Source organism: Echinops telfairi, unplaced genomic scaffold, assembly GCF_000313985.2.
Source record: "Echinops telfairi isolate 266 unplaced genomic scaffold, ASM31398v2 ScPeMD7_7400;HRSCAF=8409, whole genome shotgun sequence".
NCBI classification, from domain to species: Eukaryota; Metazoa; Chordata; class Mammalia; order Afrosoricida; family Tenrecidae; genus Echinops; species Echinops telfairi.
Window position 1 is genome coordinate 33,092,846 of NW_022111300.1, and position 15,046 is coordinate 33,107,891.

Consider the following 15,046-nt stretch of genomic DNA (forward strand, 5'->3'; position numbering starts at 1 on the left):
GGGAGGGAGGGGAAAAAATGAGGACCTGATGCTGGGGGCTTAAGTGGAGAGCAAATGTTTTGAGAATGACGAGGGCAGTGAATGTACAAATGTGTTTTAAACAATTGACGTATGTATGGATTGTGATAAGAGTCATATGAGCCCCTAAAAAAAGGATTAAAAAAAAGAAAAAGCATAAAAAGCTTCGCAGGCTATAAAATGCTGTCATAACTTGCAGCACACAAGCAATAGCCAAGATGTCAATTGCTGTGCTCCAAGAAAGCGCTGCATGTGAAAGTAGGTGGCAAGCTGGATTTGGCCTGAAGTCCGGTTTACAGATCTCTGTAGTGACTGGTAGGTCTGGAGGCTGCAGCAGCATCCTTTAAACAATCGTACCCTCTAAACTTACGTAATCAAGTTTTCTGCGTGCACAGCCGCTTCCACGATATGCAGGGCCGGGGGCTTCGCAGCTTCCGCCTGCAGGTGCTTCACGTCCTTTTGCAGAACATGGAGCTGCTGGCTGCTGGCTTCGTTCTTATGCATACCTTCAAACTAACAACAGTGCACGGTCAGCAAGACTCTCCCCTCGGGGCGTCCCCAGCCAACTCAATCACAATGTGCTAGGCCCGTGATGGAGAGAATAGTATAGCATCGTTAATATTAGAACTCAAAGTTGCTCCGCTGAACTTGGGAGGGATGGGAGAAATCTGTCACAAAAAACTATTCAAGAATCTCAGATGTATCATAAAGAACTCAAATAATTTTATCATAAAGTGGGAAGTTCTATATATGCACCCTTGCTATTTAAACTAATAGTTTACTGAGTTGGCTCAGCAGTGGTTCACAGTCTGTGGTAGGATATGTTCTACTTCACATATGCTTCTAGTCCCCAACTCCTCATCAAAAGTAAACTCAAAGTGTTCCACTTTGGGGGCGGGGGCTGAGGCTGTGAACAGGAATCCCACCTCCATTGATCAGGCCTCTCGGGTTCCCTCAATCCCACTGAACTGCAAACCCGCAGACTAAGCCTCGCCTGTGTGCCTAGCACAGAGGAGGAGGAGGTGGTCGCAGCAGATGCTGTTGACCACACAGCTGTCATTTTCAAAGGGCGAAAGGTGTGTGCTCACAAAGCAGCCGCTGGAATGGATTAGAAATGGGAAAGCATCCAAATCAGTTGCACACGGAGGCAAACACAGCTGGCCGGCTCAGTGGTGCCCATCGGCTGCTCTCTGACCAAACTGCTGCTGGTTTCCAGTACAGAAGGGGAAACTACGGGACATTTACTGCACATTAAAAAAGGCTGTATGTCAACTTGAAAAAAACATTCTTTTGAAATTATGTCCTCCCTACCTGAGGGATTTGTTAAAATACTCTTTAACTGAGGGATTACGATATATAAGGGAACTTGTTTGTGGGGATGCTAATGGCCTTTTAGGATTAAAAACAAATTGGTCATCCTGTGTCGAGCCCTGTTCCTCCCTTGATTTAGATTTTCAGTTGGTTTATGAGGTCTACTCAGTGTTCTCAGTGGGACTTTTGGAGACAGGGAGATGCAGAGAAAAGGAGAGGACGGGGAGGCCCAGGATGAAGCATGGCGCTGGACCAATGATGTGCGTGCATGTGCATGCATGTGTGTGGGGGTGTAGAGGCACGGTGCTAAAGCCTGCAGCACGGATCGGGGAACGGGGCTGTCTGGGGAGGGCTTTAGCACCAGGGTTAGTAGAAGTTTGGAGTTCAGCCCCTACTGGAACAATTCCAAATATCCTTTATCTGTAAACAACACACATGCTTGATTCACACATTTCATTAAAAATCTTTACAAAATGTATTGTTTCTGCCAAAAATAAGCCATCAAAAGGCAAGAAAATGAATATCCAAGAATACACAAAGAATGCAATAATTATTCTACTTTTCACTGGACAATTAGAAGTTAATTTACACATATCAAAATGCACAATAAAAACATTGAAATGAGAGCCAAACCCACTGCCATCGAGAAATTCTAACTCACAGTGACCAAGGGCCAAATTTAGGGTTTCTGAGACTAGAAATCTTCCTACAGGAGCCGACAGCCTCATCTTTCTCCAACAGATCAGCCAGTTGGACTGGACAACTGACCTTTAAGACACTTATTCAAATTACACTGCCAATCTTTAAAAGAACCAATGTTTTATAGCCTGGGGGGGGGGCAGGGAGGGGGGACTGATGAGGGTCCTGGACAGTCCACGTGCTCCTAATATCATGAACTTGAGTTAACAGGCCTGGGAGTGTCACAAAGGGCCGGTGGCCATGGCCGAAGCCGTGGACTTGGCCAGCCTGGAGCGAAAACAGCCAAGCAGCAAAAGAGGGAATTTAAGAGGAAGAAGGGAAAATTCGAGAAAGCAGGGAAGCAGAAGGAAAGGATAAGAGAAAAAAGAAAGTTCACTTGATTGAGAAATGGAGCCTGAACTTGAAAGACTGCCGCCACCCATTCTAGAAAGTACTCACATTGAAGAACAGAACCAAACCAACTCAGCAGAATTTAGACATTCACCCAAAGAAATCCTACATAATTTGTTATCTTTTCTTGTCTAAGTACTTTTGCTCACAGTTCCCACCGCTGAAAAGCTCTCTCTCTCTGGTTAGAGTGGTGAGAGCGGCTCATGATGGCAAGAAGTCACAGACAATAGAACAAAGTGGCCCGGGGGAGGCCTTCCACTCAAGGTTGAGTTACGATCCACAAAGCCGTTGAGAGGTCAGCAAACACAAGGCTGTGAGGACCAGGTGGGTCTTTTCCTCCATTCAAGTTTCTAGGAATGAACCATTTTCTCCCAGGACAATGAATCAATCCTGGGTCTGGCACACGTGTGCCACAATACCAAAGTGGAACAAAAGGGCCCCTATTATAAATCAGCCCGTTTCCTCAGGGAATAGCACTGAAACCTGTGAAACTTGGACTGGGCCAGGAGACCACAGCACAAGCACGTCTCACTTCCCATAAAATACACTTGGCTTCTGTGTGTCCCAAACAAGCTACACGTAGTTCAAACGTTTGCTGATAGCTGGAAATTTCCAGGACGCCCCTCCCCAGAAAAATTCTACCAGGCACTTTCCTGAGACAATCTGAAGGCTTTAAAGCAGCCAATAGAACTGCATTTGAAATGTAGGATCCTTTCCCACGAAGCTACTTTTTGAAACCGTTCTAACCCAGTGTTTGAGAGGGTGGATTCTCTCATCAGTGCCTAAGAGGGCAATCCTGGCAGCCAACTCAGAGAAGCACAAGTGCCTGTCTATATGGAATCCGACTATCAGGATCAGCTGGCTCAGAATCACACTGTTAAACTAAACTGGAGCTGAAAATCACTAAAGGAAAACGGCAGGCAGAGTTGACGGGAAAAGCATGGATCTTGAAATGTAGACAGACGCAGATTTGAAGTCAGCCTGAGCCACTCAATAGCTGCAAGCTGTGTTAAGACCTCTGCGAGCATCTTAACCTTCCCGACCCTCAAGTGTCCCTCGTCCTCATTCTTTGACAGTGGCAAAGCCTGGCATGTAATACCTGGGAAAGGAGGACAAATCCACAGCAACTCATGTAGAAGAGAGTTTTATGTAAAGAAAATGTGCATCATGAAAACATCCAACCCAATGTTGCCCAAGCCCACAAGTCCAACATTAACCCATTAACCCAACACCAGTCCACAAAGTCCTCTACCTCACAAAACAGAGGCAATGATGCCGACTGCAGGAGGAAAGCTGAGTCAGTGAACGTGTAAGCATCTCAGTACTAGCAGGGGTCTCCACACGGCTGCTCCAGCACCCAGGGCTGCATCGGGATAGGTCCATGCGGCTTCTCCTTGGGGATGTCTTGTAGGAAGTCAATCTTGCAAGCAGAAGCAGGGAACTGCTAAGGCAGCTACACCCTGGTGCGACTATCACAAAGCAAGAGACCCGAGAACTAGAAAGGCGAGGCTCACCACCCATTTATCCCTCCGCCTTTCAATTGGCCCCACATGTGATTATCAGCCAGGATGGCAAAATTAACTACCTCACCTGGCATGTGACACCTGGGAAAGGAGGGTAAAGTAGCTGGCCTGTTGCATGCCACACCCTAACCAAGATGGAATATCTGGGAGGACCCCACCCACCTATGTGCATGTGAAACCAGAGATTGACTGACGGTTTTCAGTGGAGGCAAACAAGTTACAACTTTCTGGATGTCTTTTCTAGGCAAAGCTCCTGAAAGTGGTTAGGAAGCTAATCTGTGAAGAGTAGAAATCTAGCTGTTCATTCCGTCAAACACATCTAATTCTCTGATACCGACTGTGAGGCACTTGCTGACATAAACCTGGTGAAGACAAGGTTCTTGGCCTTGTGTAACTTGAAAAAGAGGAACCGCAATGGACGCTGAGCACAACAGAAAATAAGATGTAGCACCAACGAGGGGGTGGGCTGCTGCTGGCTTTCAGTTCATCGTTCAAGATGTAATAAAGGGCACCTATTATGGGCCCCAGGACCCCTAGCGCCATAGTGGTTACATGTCAGACAGCTAACTACAAGGTCAGAATTCAAAACCATCAGCCACTCCTATCAAATGGGACAGCCTCGGGAACCTACAGGGGCAGGGGCAGTTCTACCCTGTGCTACAAGGGTCACTATGAGTCAGCACCATCTCGATGGCAGTGAGTTTATTTCATTATGGGTCACAGGAGAGAGATGAGGCTTTCTACTCCCATAAAGATTTCTTCCTGTCTTGGAAACACTGGGGCAGTTCTACCTTACCCTAAAGGGCCACTAGGAATCACAACCAATTTGACTGCAGTGAGGTTTTGGGGGGTTTGATTTATGACGGGCCAGGAGCCAGGCTGGATTTCCAAGTGCATGGAAGAATAGAAATGACAGGAGTATTCCCCAAGGAGCTCACAGACTGGCAGGAAAACAAGTAGCAAGTGACCAAGACAGCACTTAAGCACAAGTTACAATGGGGAAGGACAATCCCGATCTGACTGGTGTCAAGAAGAGGCCAGGCTCAGACACGGGTGAAGGAGGACAAGGCACAGCTTGGGGACATAGGTCATGACTGTACGAGTTACGTTTAGATGGTGAGAAAAGTCAAAAATGTCCAGAAGACAATGTTTGAGAAGTGTGAGAGAGGGGAAGGATGCTCCGAGTAAAACGCTCGTCAGCAAGTGATGAGATGCCCCCCGAAGCATGCTCCTCGGACTGGGGAGCCGGGAGGAGGGAAGACCTGGTGTGACAACACTGGGGCCGAGAGGGATGAGTTCAAAGGCAATTCAATGCTAGAACCCAGGTGACTGGGAAGCAATTTCAATGGGAAATCCAGGAGTGGAATGGGGGGTGTGGGAAAAAATGACACTGATACTCCTGTCTCTAGATGCCCAGGGAGAGTAGATACATGGTGATTACAGAAAGGAAGGGTTTAGAAAATACAGCTAAACTTAATGTGGGACCTACAGAGTGTAAAGTGTCTATGGAGCATTCTGACAGAGTGCTGTCAAGTTGATTCTCAGCCCACAGACAGCGTAGAACTGCCCCATTGGGTTTCTTGGCTGTAACCTTCAGGGGCGCAGAGCTGGGTCTTTTCCTGTGGAGCCACCGGGCAGGCTCCGACCACCAACTGTTCTGGTATCAGCTAAGTGCTTAAATGAACACTCAAGACAGCTGGCTGCTGAGACCTGGAACTTAAGGAAATAAATAGTCTGGGCTACAGAAACCGAGTGGGAGCTATCCGTTTATGGGCAAATAGTTCTCAACTTTCTAGAGAGCAAATGGCTCTCTGAAGCTATGAATTCTCCAGAGGGAGGGGGGAGTTGAGCCCCACTTTCAGGGGTTTTCCTGGCCCCCTGACTACTCTCCAGGGGCGCAGTGTAAGAGCTGCAGCACATACGGCAGAGCGAAGCAGCCAGTGTTGGGGGGCAGGGGGGATGGAGAGGGGAGCTGTGCTCGGGGCAGCACCAAGCACAGCCAGCAGTCTGAAGTCTAGGAGGGAAGTGAGACAACCAACTCCAGGCAGGCCACCACCCTGAAACATCTCTCCGCCACCGTCCAATTAAGATGACTTTGAAGGTTGAGATAGTTAAAGTTTATTGTGCCAATCTGGCCGATAAACACATGTGGGGATAATTGAAGGGCAGAGAGATAAATGGCTCAGTGAGCCTCGCCTTTCTAGTTCTCGGGTCTCTTGCTTTCTGATGGTCGCACCAGGGTGCAGCTGCCTTAGCCAGTTCCCGGCTTTAACTGGCAAGGCTCACTTCCTGCAAGACTTCCCTGATGAGAAGCCACATGGACCTACCCCGATGCAGCCCTGGGTGCTGGAGCAGCCCTGTGGAGACCCCTGCCAGCGCTGAGATGCTTACACACTCACTGATTCGGCTTTCCTCGTGCAATCAGCATCACTGCGTGTGTTTTGTGAGATGCAGGAGGACTTTGTGGATTGGTGTCGGACATATGGGCTATGTTACACTTGTGGGCTTGGGCAACACTGGGTTGGGATGTTTTCTTGATGTGCACTTACCCTTTGTATAAAACTCTCTCTTACACGAGTTTCTGTATATTTGTTTCTCTAATGTACCCAGACTAACACAAGTGTTTTAGGAAAACAACATGCTTTTTTACTGCAGAATTCATACAGACAAAAAGTAGGAAACATTCCCCCCACCCCAATTCAAAGGTGCAAATACTTGGGATTCCTTTTTCTGAACAGGAAAGGGGGGCAAGTGGCTGGGAGGCATGTGGCTCTCCTCCTGGCTGCCGGACAGTCTGGTGGGTAGGATTTTCCACTGCAGGCCCCAGGGAGTGGCAGGGGGCCAGGATGCCAGGCCTGTGATTGGAGTGGGGCAGCAAGTGTTTACCACTCTTCACAGAGCAAGCAAGCTGCCATAGCTGGAGACAGCAGTCTGTGCGCGCCTCACGATGAGGAGAAGGTCCTTCTTAACATAGAATTAACAACATGGCAAAGAGGCATAGTTTCAAACTAAGGGAAAATACTGTTTGCCGTAAAACCACATCCCCATGTGAGGGCGCCCTGGGGGGTGCAGTGGCAGAAGCCACTGACTGCTAACCGTAAAGTGGCCAGTTTGAAGGCTGGGTCACTCCACAGGAGGAAGACATGGCAGCCTGTGTCCCTAAACATCACAGCCTGGAAAACCTCGATGGGGCGGCTCGACTCTGTCCTGCAGGGTGGGGACAAGTTGGGCTGACTCAATGGGGTTGGCTTAATGGCGGTGGGGGTTTTTGGGTGGGGGTTGGAACTTTTTCCCAAAAAGCTCGTTGAAAATGGGATTAAAAGGTGTTTTCTGCATTTTTGGTTTAGGGGTTTTTGTTTTTTTTAACCACCAACATGAACTCCAGCTTGAGGTTATTCATCGTCCTTGCTTACTTTAGCAAGTGACTGTTCTTAAAGCCCCGAGGCCTGATCCGACTACAGTGATGAGGTGAAGACACAGGACAGGAAACATCTCCATGCTTTAGGAGCCTGACATGCTCACGGGAAAGGAAGACGGATTCGCCAGGCCTTCTAAGTCAAATGCCTTGATTGAAAACGACACAAACTTTAGAGACCTGCAACCACGCTGGAAAGTCAGAGAGAACACTTGAAGGCAATGAAAACTAGAAGACACAAGACTATTCAGAGAAGAAATGTTAGAGAAAACGATTGTCCAAGGAGCTGGGTGGTCCCAAGGTTTAACTGGTCCCATCAGACCAGTTAACAATTGAAAAAACAAAAAAAGGAAATACTAGCAAGACAACCAAGAGTCGGTAAAATACAGTGTGCCCACACTAAAAGGCTAACACGAGAGGCACTCTTTTCAGTCCAACAGTGCCAGACAAGGGAGCGCCCATCTAAGTCTGGCCCCCGTCTCAGCAGCTGAGTGGAGCTCAGGGGAGGGTGGGCTCGCTGGGAGGGAAGGGACAGAGCAGTGGCAAAGGAGAGCGCAGGCTCGAGCCAGCCTGCCTGGGCTTCAGCTGGGTCTCCACTCACTGGCCTTGTCCCCCACCGCTCCACACTACGTACTTCCTCAACTGGAAAGCAATGGGGCAATGATCCCCAACTCCTTTGGCTAGTGTGACGACAAAATAAAAGTCCCTCCAACACTACATTCCCACTCTTACCATATTTCCAGCTCCAGAAGGTGACTGAGTGGCAAGTTATTTTTAGACAGATGGTTGCAGGCCTCTCTTGGTCTCTTGGCCAGCTAGACCTGCCCGGGCCTGCATTCCACATGTCCCTCCCACAACCCACAGTCAGAGCTCTCCAGGAAGCCTCCACATCAGCAGTCCCACCGTGGATTCCCACCACAACTCCTGAAAACAACCTGGAACAGGCAGGCCTCCCGTTCCACCCCGGATGACATCAGGGCTGGGGGGGCTCCACCCCCACCCCACCCACCTAGAACTCCATCCAGATGACTACCACCAAAGTCTATCAAGGAGCTGCTCAATGAGCCTGCTTGTCCTTGAGTTCCTATTTGACTGTCTGTCTGTAGGACTTAGTAGACACTTAAGGAAATACAAGGAAGTTACAAAAAGTTCGTGCAAAACCAGGATTAAAAGATAACGGAATTTTTCTACGCACTTTTGGATTCTGTGTGTGTGTCTTCACTCTCCTAAAGTATGCATACATATGAAACGTGCGGCGTGGATCATGGATCCTGTTCTACGGTCTTCTCAATCAGTTCCACACCATACAGTGGTTTCTTTCATCCCATTAAAAAGTCATGCAATCATTACTACAGTCAATTGTAGAACATTTTCTTCATTCTTGTACTTATTATGATTAGCTCCCCATCAACTCCCCAACCCCTCCACCACAGCCCTAAGAAACTATCCATCCACTTAGTTCCCCTATAGATTTACTAATCCTGGATTTCGTATTCAAACCTTTCAACAATAAGAGTGGTAATGCCAAGATTGAAGACCTGCTCCTGTAAGAGGACAACCTAGAAAACCTGGTGGGGAAAGCCCCACTCTGTCACCTGTGGTCCCTCAAATCAACGGTGACCTGAGGGCTCACAACAGGAGGAACACTGAGCAGGCTTACCTGAACTGTGACAACGGCTGCTCCTTGACATTTTTTACCGCTGCTGCCCCGACACTCCAGATGAAGGGTGATCTGTTCTTCTCGATTCACATACTGTTTGGGTATCGTGTCCAGCAGCTCACTGTCCAGGGCAACCTGCTGGGTCTCCCGGAGAGCTGCGGTTCTGAAAAACATCACCAGGAGACAACAGGAAGACTCAGGAGAGGTGACAATCAATGAGAAAGAGTTCCACTTAGCTGGTGAGTCGAAGCCTGGCCTCCAGTGAGACTCCAGGTTTCCAGAGTAACAAAGGACCAGCCTTAACCATAACCCTTCCCCCTGGCAGTCAGGCTGAAAAAGCAAGAAAAACTCTTTTAGGAAAGTGGTCCAGAGATGGCGGTAGATTAGAAATGGGTTGGGATATCAGTCTTTCCAAACAGATCCTTTAAAAATAGCAGAAATGAGACTGTCCCGAACTTAACTGACCTAAATGTGTCTCCCTTCTAAGTGCCACAGACGTCACAGGGATCAGCACCACCAACTGGAACGGCGATGGTGAAGACGGCAAACTCTCTACAGAAGGCTTCCACTCTGTTCTGATTGGACACTTGGGTTTATTGTGGGTGCACGGGCATCCATATGATACATGGATCATGTCACGTGATTTTTGTGTGAAATGACTGGGTTAGTCAAGTGGATGGTCTGGGCCAGTCTCGCCCAATCACCCAACGGGGGCAGCCTTTCTAGGACCACCATATAGAGGCCTTCAAAGCAGCATGCCGGAAGACAGGGCCTGTGAGGCCCCTGGTCCTACCTGGCCTGCCGCTGCAGCACATTCAGGTCCCCTCGAGCAAGCTGGGTGGTGTCCTTCTGACTCAGCAGGGAGGCTGAGGAAATCACTGGAACAGGGGGCCTCATGGGCTGCAGGCCAAGGGGAGGCTGGGGAGCCTCGTGTTTCCGCAGGTTACTCAAGACCCTTTCTTTAGCTGAAAGAAAGTCAAGTCCACAATGGGTATATGTATGGATTGTGATAAGAGCTGTAAGAGTCCCCAATAAAACAATTAAAAGAAAAGGAAAGTCATGTCAGTTACTGAGGAATGGACTCCCTTGGCATCATGTTCTAGTGGGTAGCAATCCCTGACCTGCTGCTCAAAGAATGCTGGGGAGCAAGAGAATCGGTCCTTAAACCCCAAGAGGCCTAAATGCATCACGGCATTATCCTTCGTTACTTACCCTCAAGGTCAGTGGTTCTCAACCTTCCTAAGGCCACGACCCTTTCATACAGTTCCTCATGTTGTGGTGAGCCCCAACCATAAAATTACTTTCGTTGCCACTTCATAACTGTCATTTTGCGACTGTTATGAATTGGGCGGCCCCTGTGAAAGGGTCGTTTGCTGCCCCCCCCAAAGGGGTCGCGACCCACAGGTTGAGAACCGCTGCTCAAGGCTGATTTTTCTGCTGCAGGTGGTATAATTAACTAGAGTCCCTACCCTCAAAAGGCTTACAGTCTAAGGATTTTAAATTACTCCATTAGATTGCTTGGCATGACACACTACCGGGTTTGGACTTGATATTGAGGTAAGGGGATTCGGTGAAAGGCTCTTGGCAAGGCAGCTCTCCGTTGAAAGATGGATTGATTGGGAGAATAAAGCTTGAAAACAGGGGCCCACACTGATGCAGTTATCCAGACAAATTTCAGAGGAATGGGAGGAAAAGGCATGAGTATTATGGAATACAGTTTAGTCAAAAAAAAATCAAAACTAGGAGGGCTGGGATTAGTAGAATTAAAATGAATGAGGATGTGTGTATAAAGTCCTATAGCGCAACTCACTCATCCATTCATTCAACGCGGAAAGATGAATGGAAACCAGATGAAGACACTGAGTCTCATGGCAGCAGAACAAGCTGAGCAGGAGAAGCAAAGGTTCGACCTTGATGGAGCAAGGTCTCTGACAGGACTATGCAATTAAAATGTTTTCTATGCCTACACCTCTCACAGAGCTGAACACGTGGTGTCTGTCCCCAAAATTCCTCTCCTCCCTCCCCCTCTTCTCACATCACACACAATGCCACGGGCAGGTGGAGGGTGACAAACACGAAGAAAAATGCTGTCATATATCTAGTTCTTTTCAATTGTGCCATAGCACTGGGAGAGATCAAGGGCATTCCAAGTCAGGAAGTCAACAAGCACTTAAGGGACCGCGGGTTTCTGATTTCATTCCAGATAAAGCCTTCAATTTTCTATTCTTGTTGAGACGAATTAGAGAACAGTTCTGAGTTGTGACTTTACTTGGCACTAGGAAGCCTGCATTGTTGTACCCCCCAAACAGATGGCAGCGAGCATTCCAAGCAGGTCAAGGCAGCACTGTCCCTCAAGGCTGGTGCTTTTCCACTGCAAGGGCCACACTTTGCATAGATGTCACCAGGCTGGGGAGTCAGTACTGGGAGAAGCCTTTCTTTCTGCAGCAGTAGAGGCCATGGCACAAAAGGAAACCTGGGATCTTTAGTTAATCCTCGTTATCCTCATATCTTCGTGGAGATAAGCTTTAATCTCCCTGAGGACTGAGCTGGTGCTGTGAAGTGTTGGGACAATGCCCACAACAAGCCGGGACTTAGTGAACCTCTGGCTTAACTATCGACACACGTTTGTCCTTCTCATTTCACAAACCTTCAGGAATGGGAAGTAAGAACAGGTGTGGCTGGTGTGTTTTTCCAAGGAAGAAAAGAGAAACAGGTGCTGGAGAGACATCTGAGAGGAGATTATCCGGCACCTTTATTTTACAGGTAAGTGAACTGAAGCCCAGAGGGGTCTTTATTTTGCTCTGATCACACAACTAGCTGGTGGCAGACAGCTGGAACAAAAAAGGTATTTTTACCTCTCCCTCAATCTCTTTGGTGCACGATGAACACTACGATCACAATGCTTTGGTCAACAATTAGATCTTGATAATTTCATGATGTGTCCTATATTTACAAGATATAGTCAGATATTAAAATAAAAATGATGGCCCTCAATACTGCTTTCTATTTTTCGTTATAGAAGTACATCAGCAACCAAAGGCTAAACGGGCCTTTGTGGCCTGCAGATCCAACTAAGGCAGTGGTTCTCAACCCTTTCATACGGTTCATGTGGTGGTGACCCCCAACCATAACATTATTTTCGTTGCTACTTCATAGCTGTAATTTTGCTACTGTTATAAATCAGGTGACCCCTGTGAAAGGGCCATTCGATCCCCAAAGGGGTCTCAACCCACAGGTTGGGAACCACTGAACTAAGGGATAATCTATACCCATTTTCTAACAAACAAACAAAAAAAACACTGAAAATCAACCAACTTGTCATTCCATTTGTGTGGTAAAGGGTTTATTTTAAACAAAGCAGACTTCTAAATTTTGAAACGGAAGGCCTAAAATGAGCACATGACATAAAAACGTGTAACTCCAGGGAGATATCTCTTTAAAAAATTAACCGTGAACAACAACAACAAAGTAAGTAAATAAATGTTGAGCTTGCTGTGAAGGCACTCGGTGTGGCCGCTTTCTTCTCAACCAGATAGGCAGCCTCCAGACTTATTTCATGTCAGGAAAAAGTAAGGGGTTGTGTTTGGGAGTTTTCTCTGCCCCTAAGCCCACTCTGAATACAAAGCCATCCTCCCCGGAAGGGCAGACTGCCAGAGCCTGCTGGCAGGGGCTGGTGCTGCCGACTCACCCAGAGATGGGTCGGTGAAGTCCAGCTGTGCTGACAAGCTGCACGGCGGGGAGTGGGACTCGAGCCTGGCACGTGTCCACAGACCGACGGTTTCCTGAAACTCGTAGTGGATGCGCTCCATGTTCACATACTCCATCCAGAGCTCCTAGGGTGGAAGCACAGTCCTTCCCTCTGACACATGCGGCACAACATGCAAAGCCCCGCAGTGCACTGCAGCGTGCCGGGAAGGCTCAAGCGGCACCACAACCAGTCGCATTTTAAAATGGCCACTCTCGTCAGTGGTCTCCAAACTTATCTTACTGTGTACCATCATCAAAAAAAATAAATTGAACAGCTCTATGATATCATTAAAAATTACTCCATGCACTACTTGAACTAATACATCACGTGCATTATAAAGCATAGGTTAAAAAATAGAAATCCTTGAAGTGTGACATATAACTAATAAAGATACTGAAAATAATTGGACCTGGTGGCCCCAAGCTTCTAGATCCAAGTATCACATTCCAGGAAATAGGAAAACATGTTAAACTACACCACTGACGGGACAATCAGCAAAATCAAGCCTGTGGGGACGCTCTAAGGACAAATACCCATTTTCCTCAACAAATAAACTGCAAAGCCCAATGGAGGAGCTGGGAGAGCTGGGGGAGGGGGGCGCGTTGAGGGGAAGAGTTCTCAATTAAACAGACTCATCTAAGACATAATCTCCCATCACAAACTGTGAGCACTGGTAGTAACAAACTAAGAATAAACAAAGCTCTTAGAGCACTTGTGTGACAAATGGAAAAAGTTTTGTTTTGCTGTTGTTTTTGTTTTTCCTTTAATAGTTTCCACGTTCACAGAGATTGGGCTCCCACTTAACAATTTCTGTGTAATCCAGAAATCACTGTGAATAGTTTTCAGATGTAAATGCGAGAGGAATCTTGTTTTCCCATCCCTGTCTTTAAAAAGTATATACTAAAGATTTTAGGTTATGAAATAAATGGGATTCAAAATGTTTGTGGGAAAATTCCATTACCTATTCATTGCATCAATCCATTTTTGGAAGCCCCTTAGCATGCTCTCTGTAATAAGCTGCAAGACACGAGGTAGAGATGCAACCAAGCACAGGGCACACGGTGGAGGGGAAGGGAGAGTAAGTCTGTTAAACTATGAGGGGAAATGGAGTTGAAAGATAGGTCATTTTTCCACAAACTATTTAGGCCCCTTCACAGTCTGCCCACATTGTTTGAATTGTTAACAAACCAATCCCAATCACTTTCACTTGCTGCTGCAAATGCAGCTTTTGAATCACTGCAAAGGCATCGAATCTCTTCCTTGCACTACAGCCTAGGGTTCCAAATTTGGCTGATGAATGGAATCACCTGGGGGTTAGGCACTGGGTCACGGACAAAGTATGAGTCCTTCCAAGTCTAAGTGCTTACAGTGTACTTCTCGTGGGAGTAGAGCGAATTGGTTAAAAATGTTCGGTTGCTGACAATTTTAAAATAAGAAAGAATGCGGAGGTTGTAGAAAGCCCCAGAATAAGCTGTTCAAAGGGATGTCACATTTAATGCTATGTACCCACAGGCAAAACCCGGACAACCAGTCATTCCCATACCAGTAAGTGGCTTCACCATGAGATTATGAATGGGGCCAACTGAATCAATCAGAGGTGCTACAAGAAACATCGCCACCATTTCACCTGCTGATTCTGCATCACTTTCGCCAGCCTGTGAATATCATAATGCTTTGGCAGGGAAGGGACATAGGTATCTCCTTTCTGAAAAGTCTCATCTTCCAGCCATAATACATATACATTGAAGAGCCTGAAAGACACAAACGGGATCGCACAGACGTTGAGAAGGCACGCAGCCTGTCGCATAAAAGTAGACAACACAAAACCCCACTGCCGTCCACTTGATTCTGTTCATCCAGCCCTGAAGGACAAGGGTGAACTGTCCCTTTGGGTTCCCAAGACGTCACATCTGTCTAGGAGTAGATACTCGCTGCCATCCAGTAGAGGCCAACTCACAGCGACCCTACAGGGGTAGGGCAGAACTGCACTTGTGGGACTGTAACTGATCACGGAGCAGAAAGCCCGTCTCTACGGAGGAGCTGCTGGTAGTTTCAAACGGTGGACCTTGCAGATCGCAGAGTAATGCATAACTGCCATACCGCCAAGAATGCCCCACAAACAGTCCAGCGAGCCCATCATGAATATTTAGTGTTAAGACAGAGATATGAAGAAAGGGCTCTAAGGATGTTGTGGTTAAAACAGGGTGAAATTGAGTAGGTTTGAAAAATCCCTGTTTGGGTTGAAAGCAGCTCTGCTTTTACTTGCAGGAGGTCTAATCTAC

At 47.4% G+C, this 15,046-nt stretch overlaps 1 protein-coding gene across 3 annotated transcripts in view; it reads right to left on the minus strand.

The window, feature by feature from the left end:
* EPG5 (ectopic P-granules autophagy protein 5 homolog) overlaps positions 1 to 15,046 on the minus strand; it is a 98,917-nt gene that overhangs the window by 29,358 nt on the left and 54,513 nt on the right. For all 3 annotated transcript variants that reach the window (XM_045296294.1, XM_013004729.2, XM_045296292.1), the window contains exons 24-28: positions 14,392 to 14,515; positions 12,705 to 12,849; positions 9,810 to 9,981; positions 9,017 to 9,179; positions 389 to 531 (exon numbers count right to left, since the gene is read on the minus strand). In XM_045296294.1, coding sequence (XP_045152229.1) covers positions 389 to 531; positions 9,017 to 9,179; positions 9,810 to 9,981; positions 12,705 to 12,849; positions 14,392 to 14,515 — 747 coding nt within the window. The remainder of the gene's footprint in view (positions 1 to 388; positions 532 to 9,016; positions 9,180 to 9,809; positions 9,982 to 12,704; positions 12,850 to 14,391; positions 14,516 to 15,046) is intronic.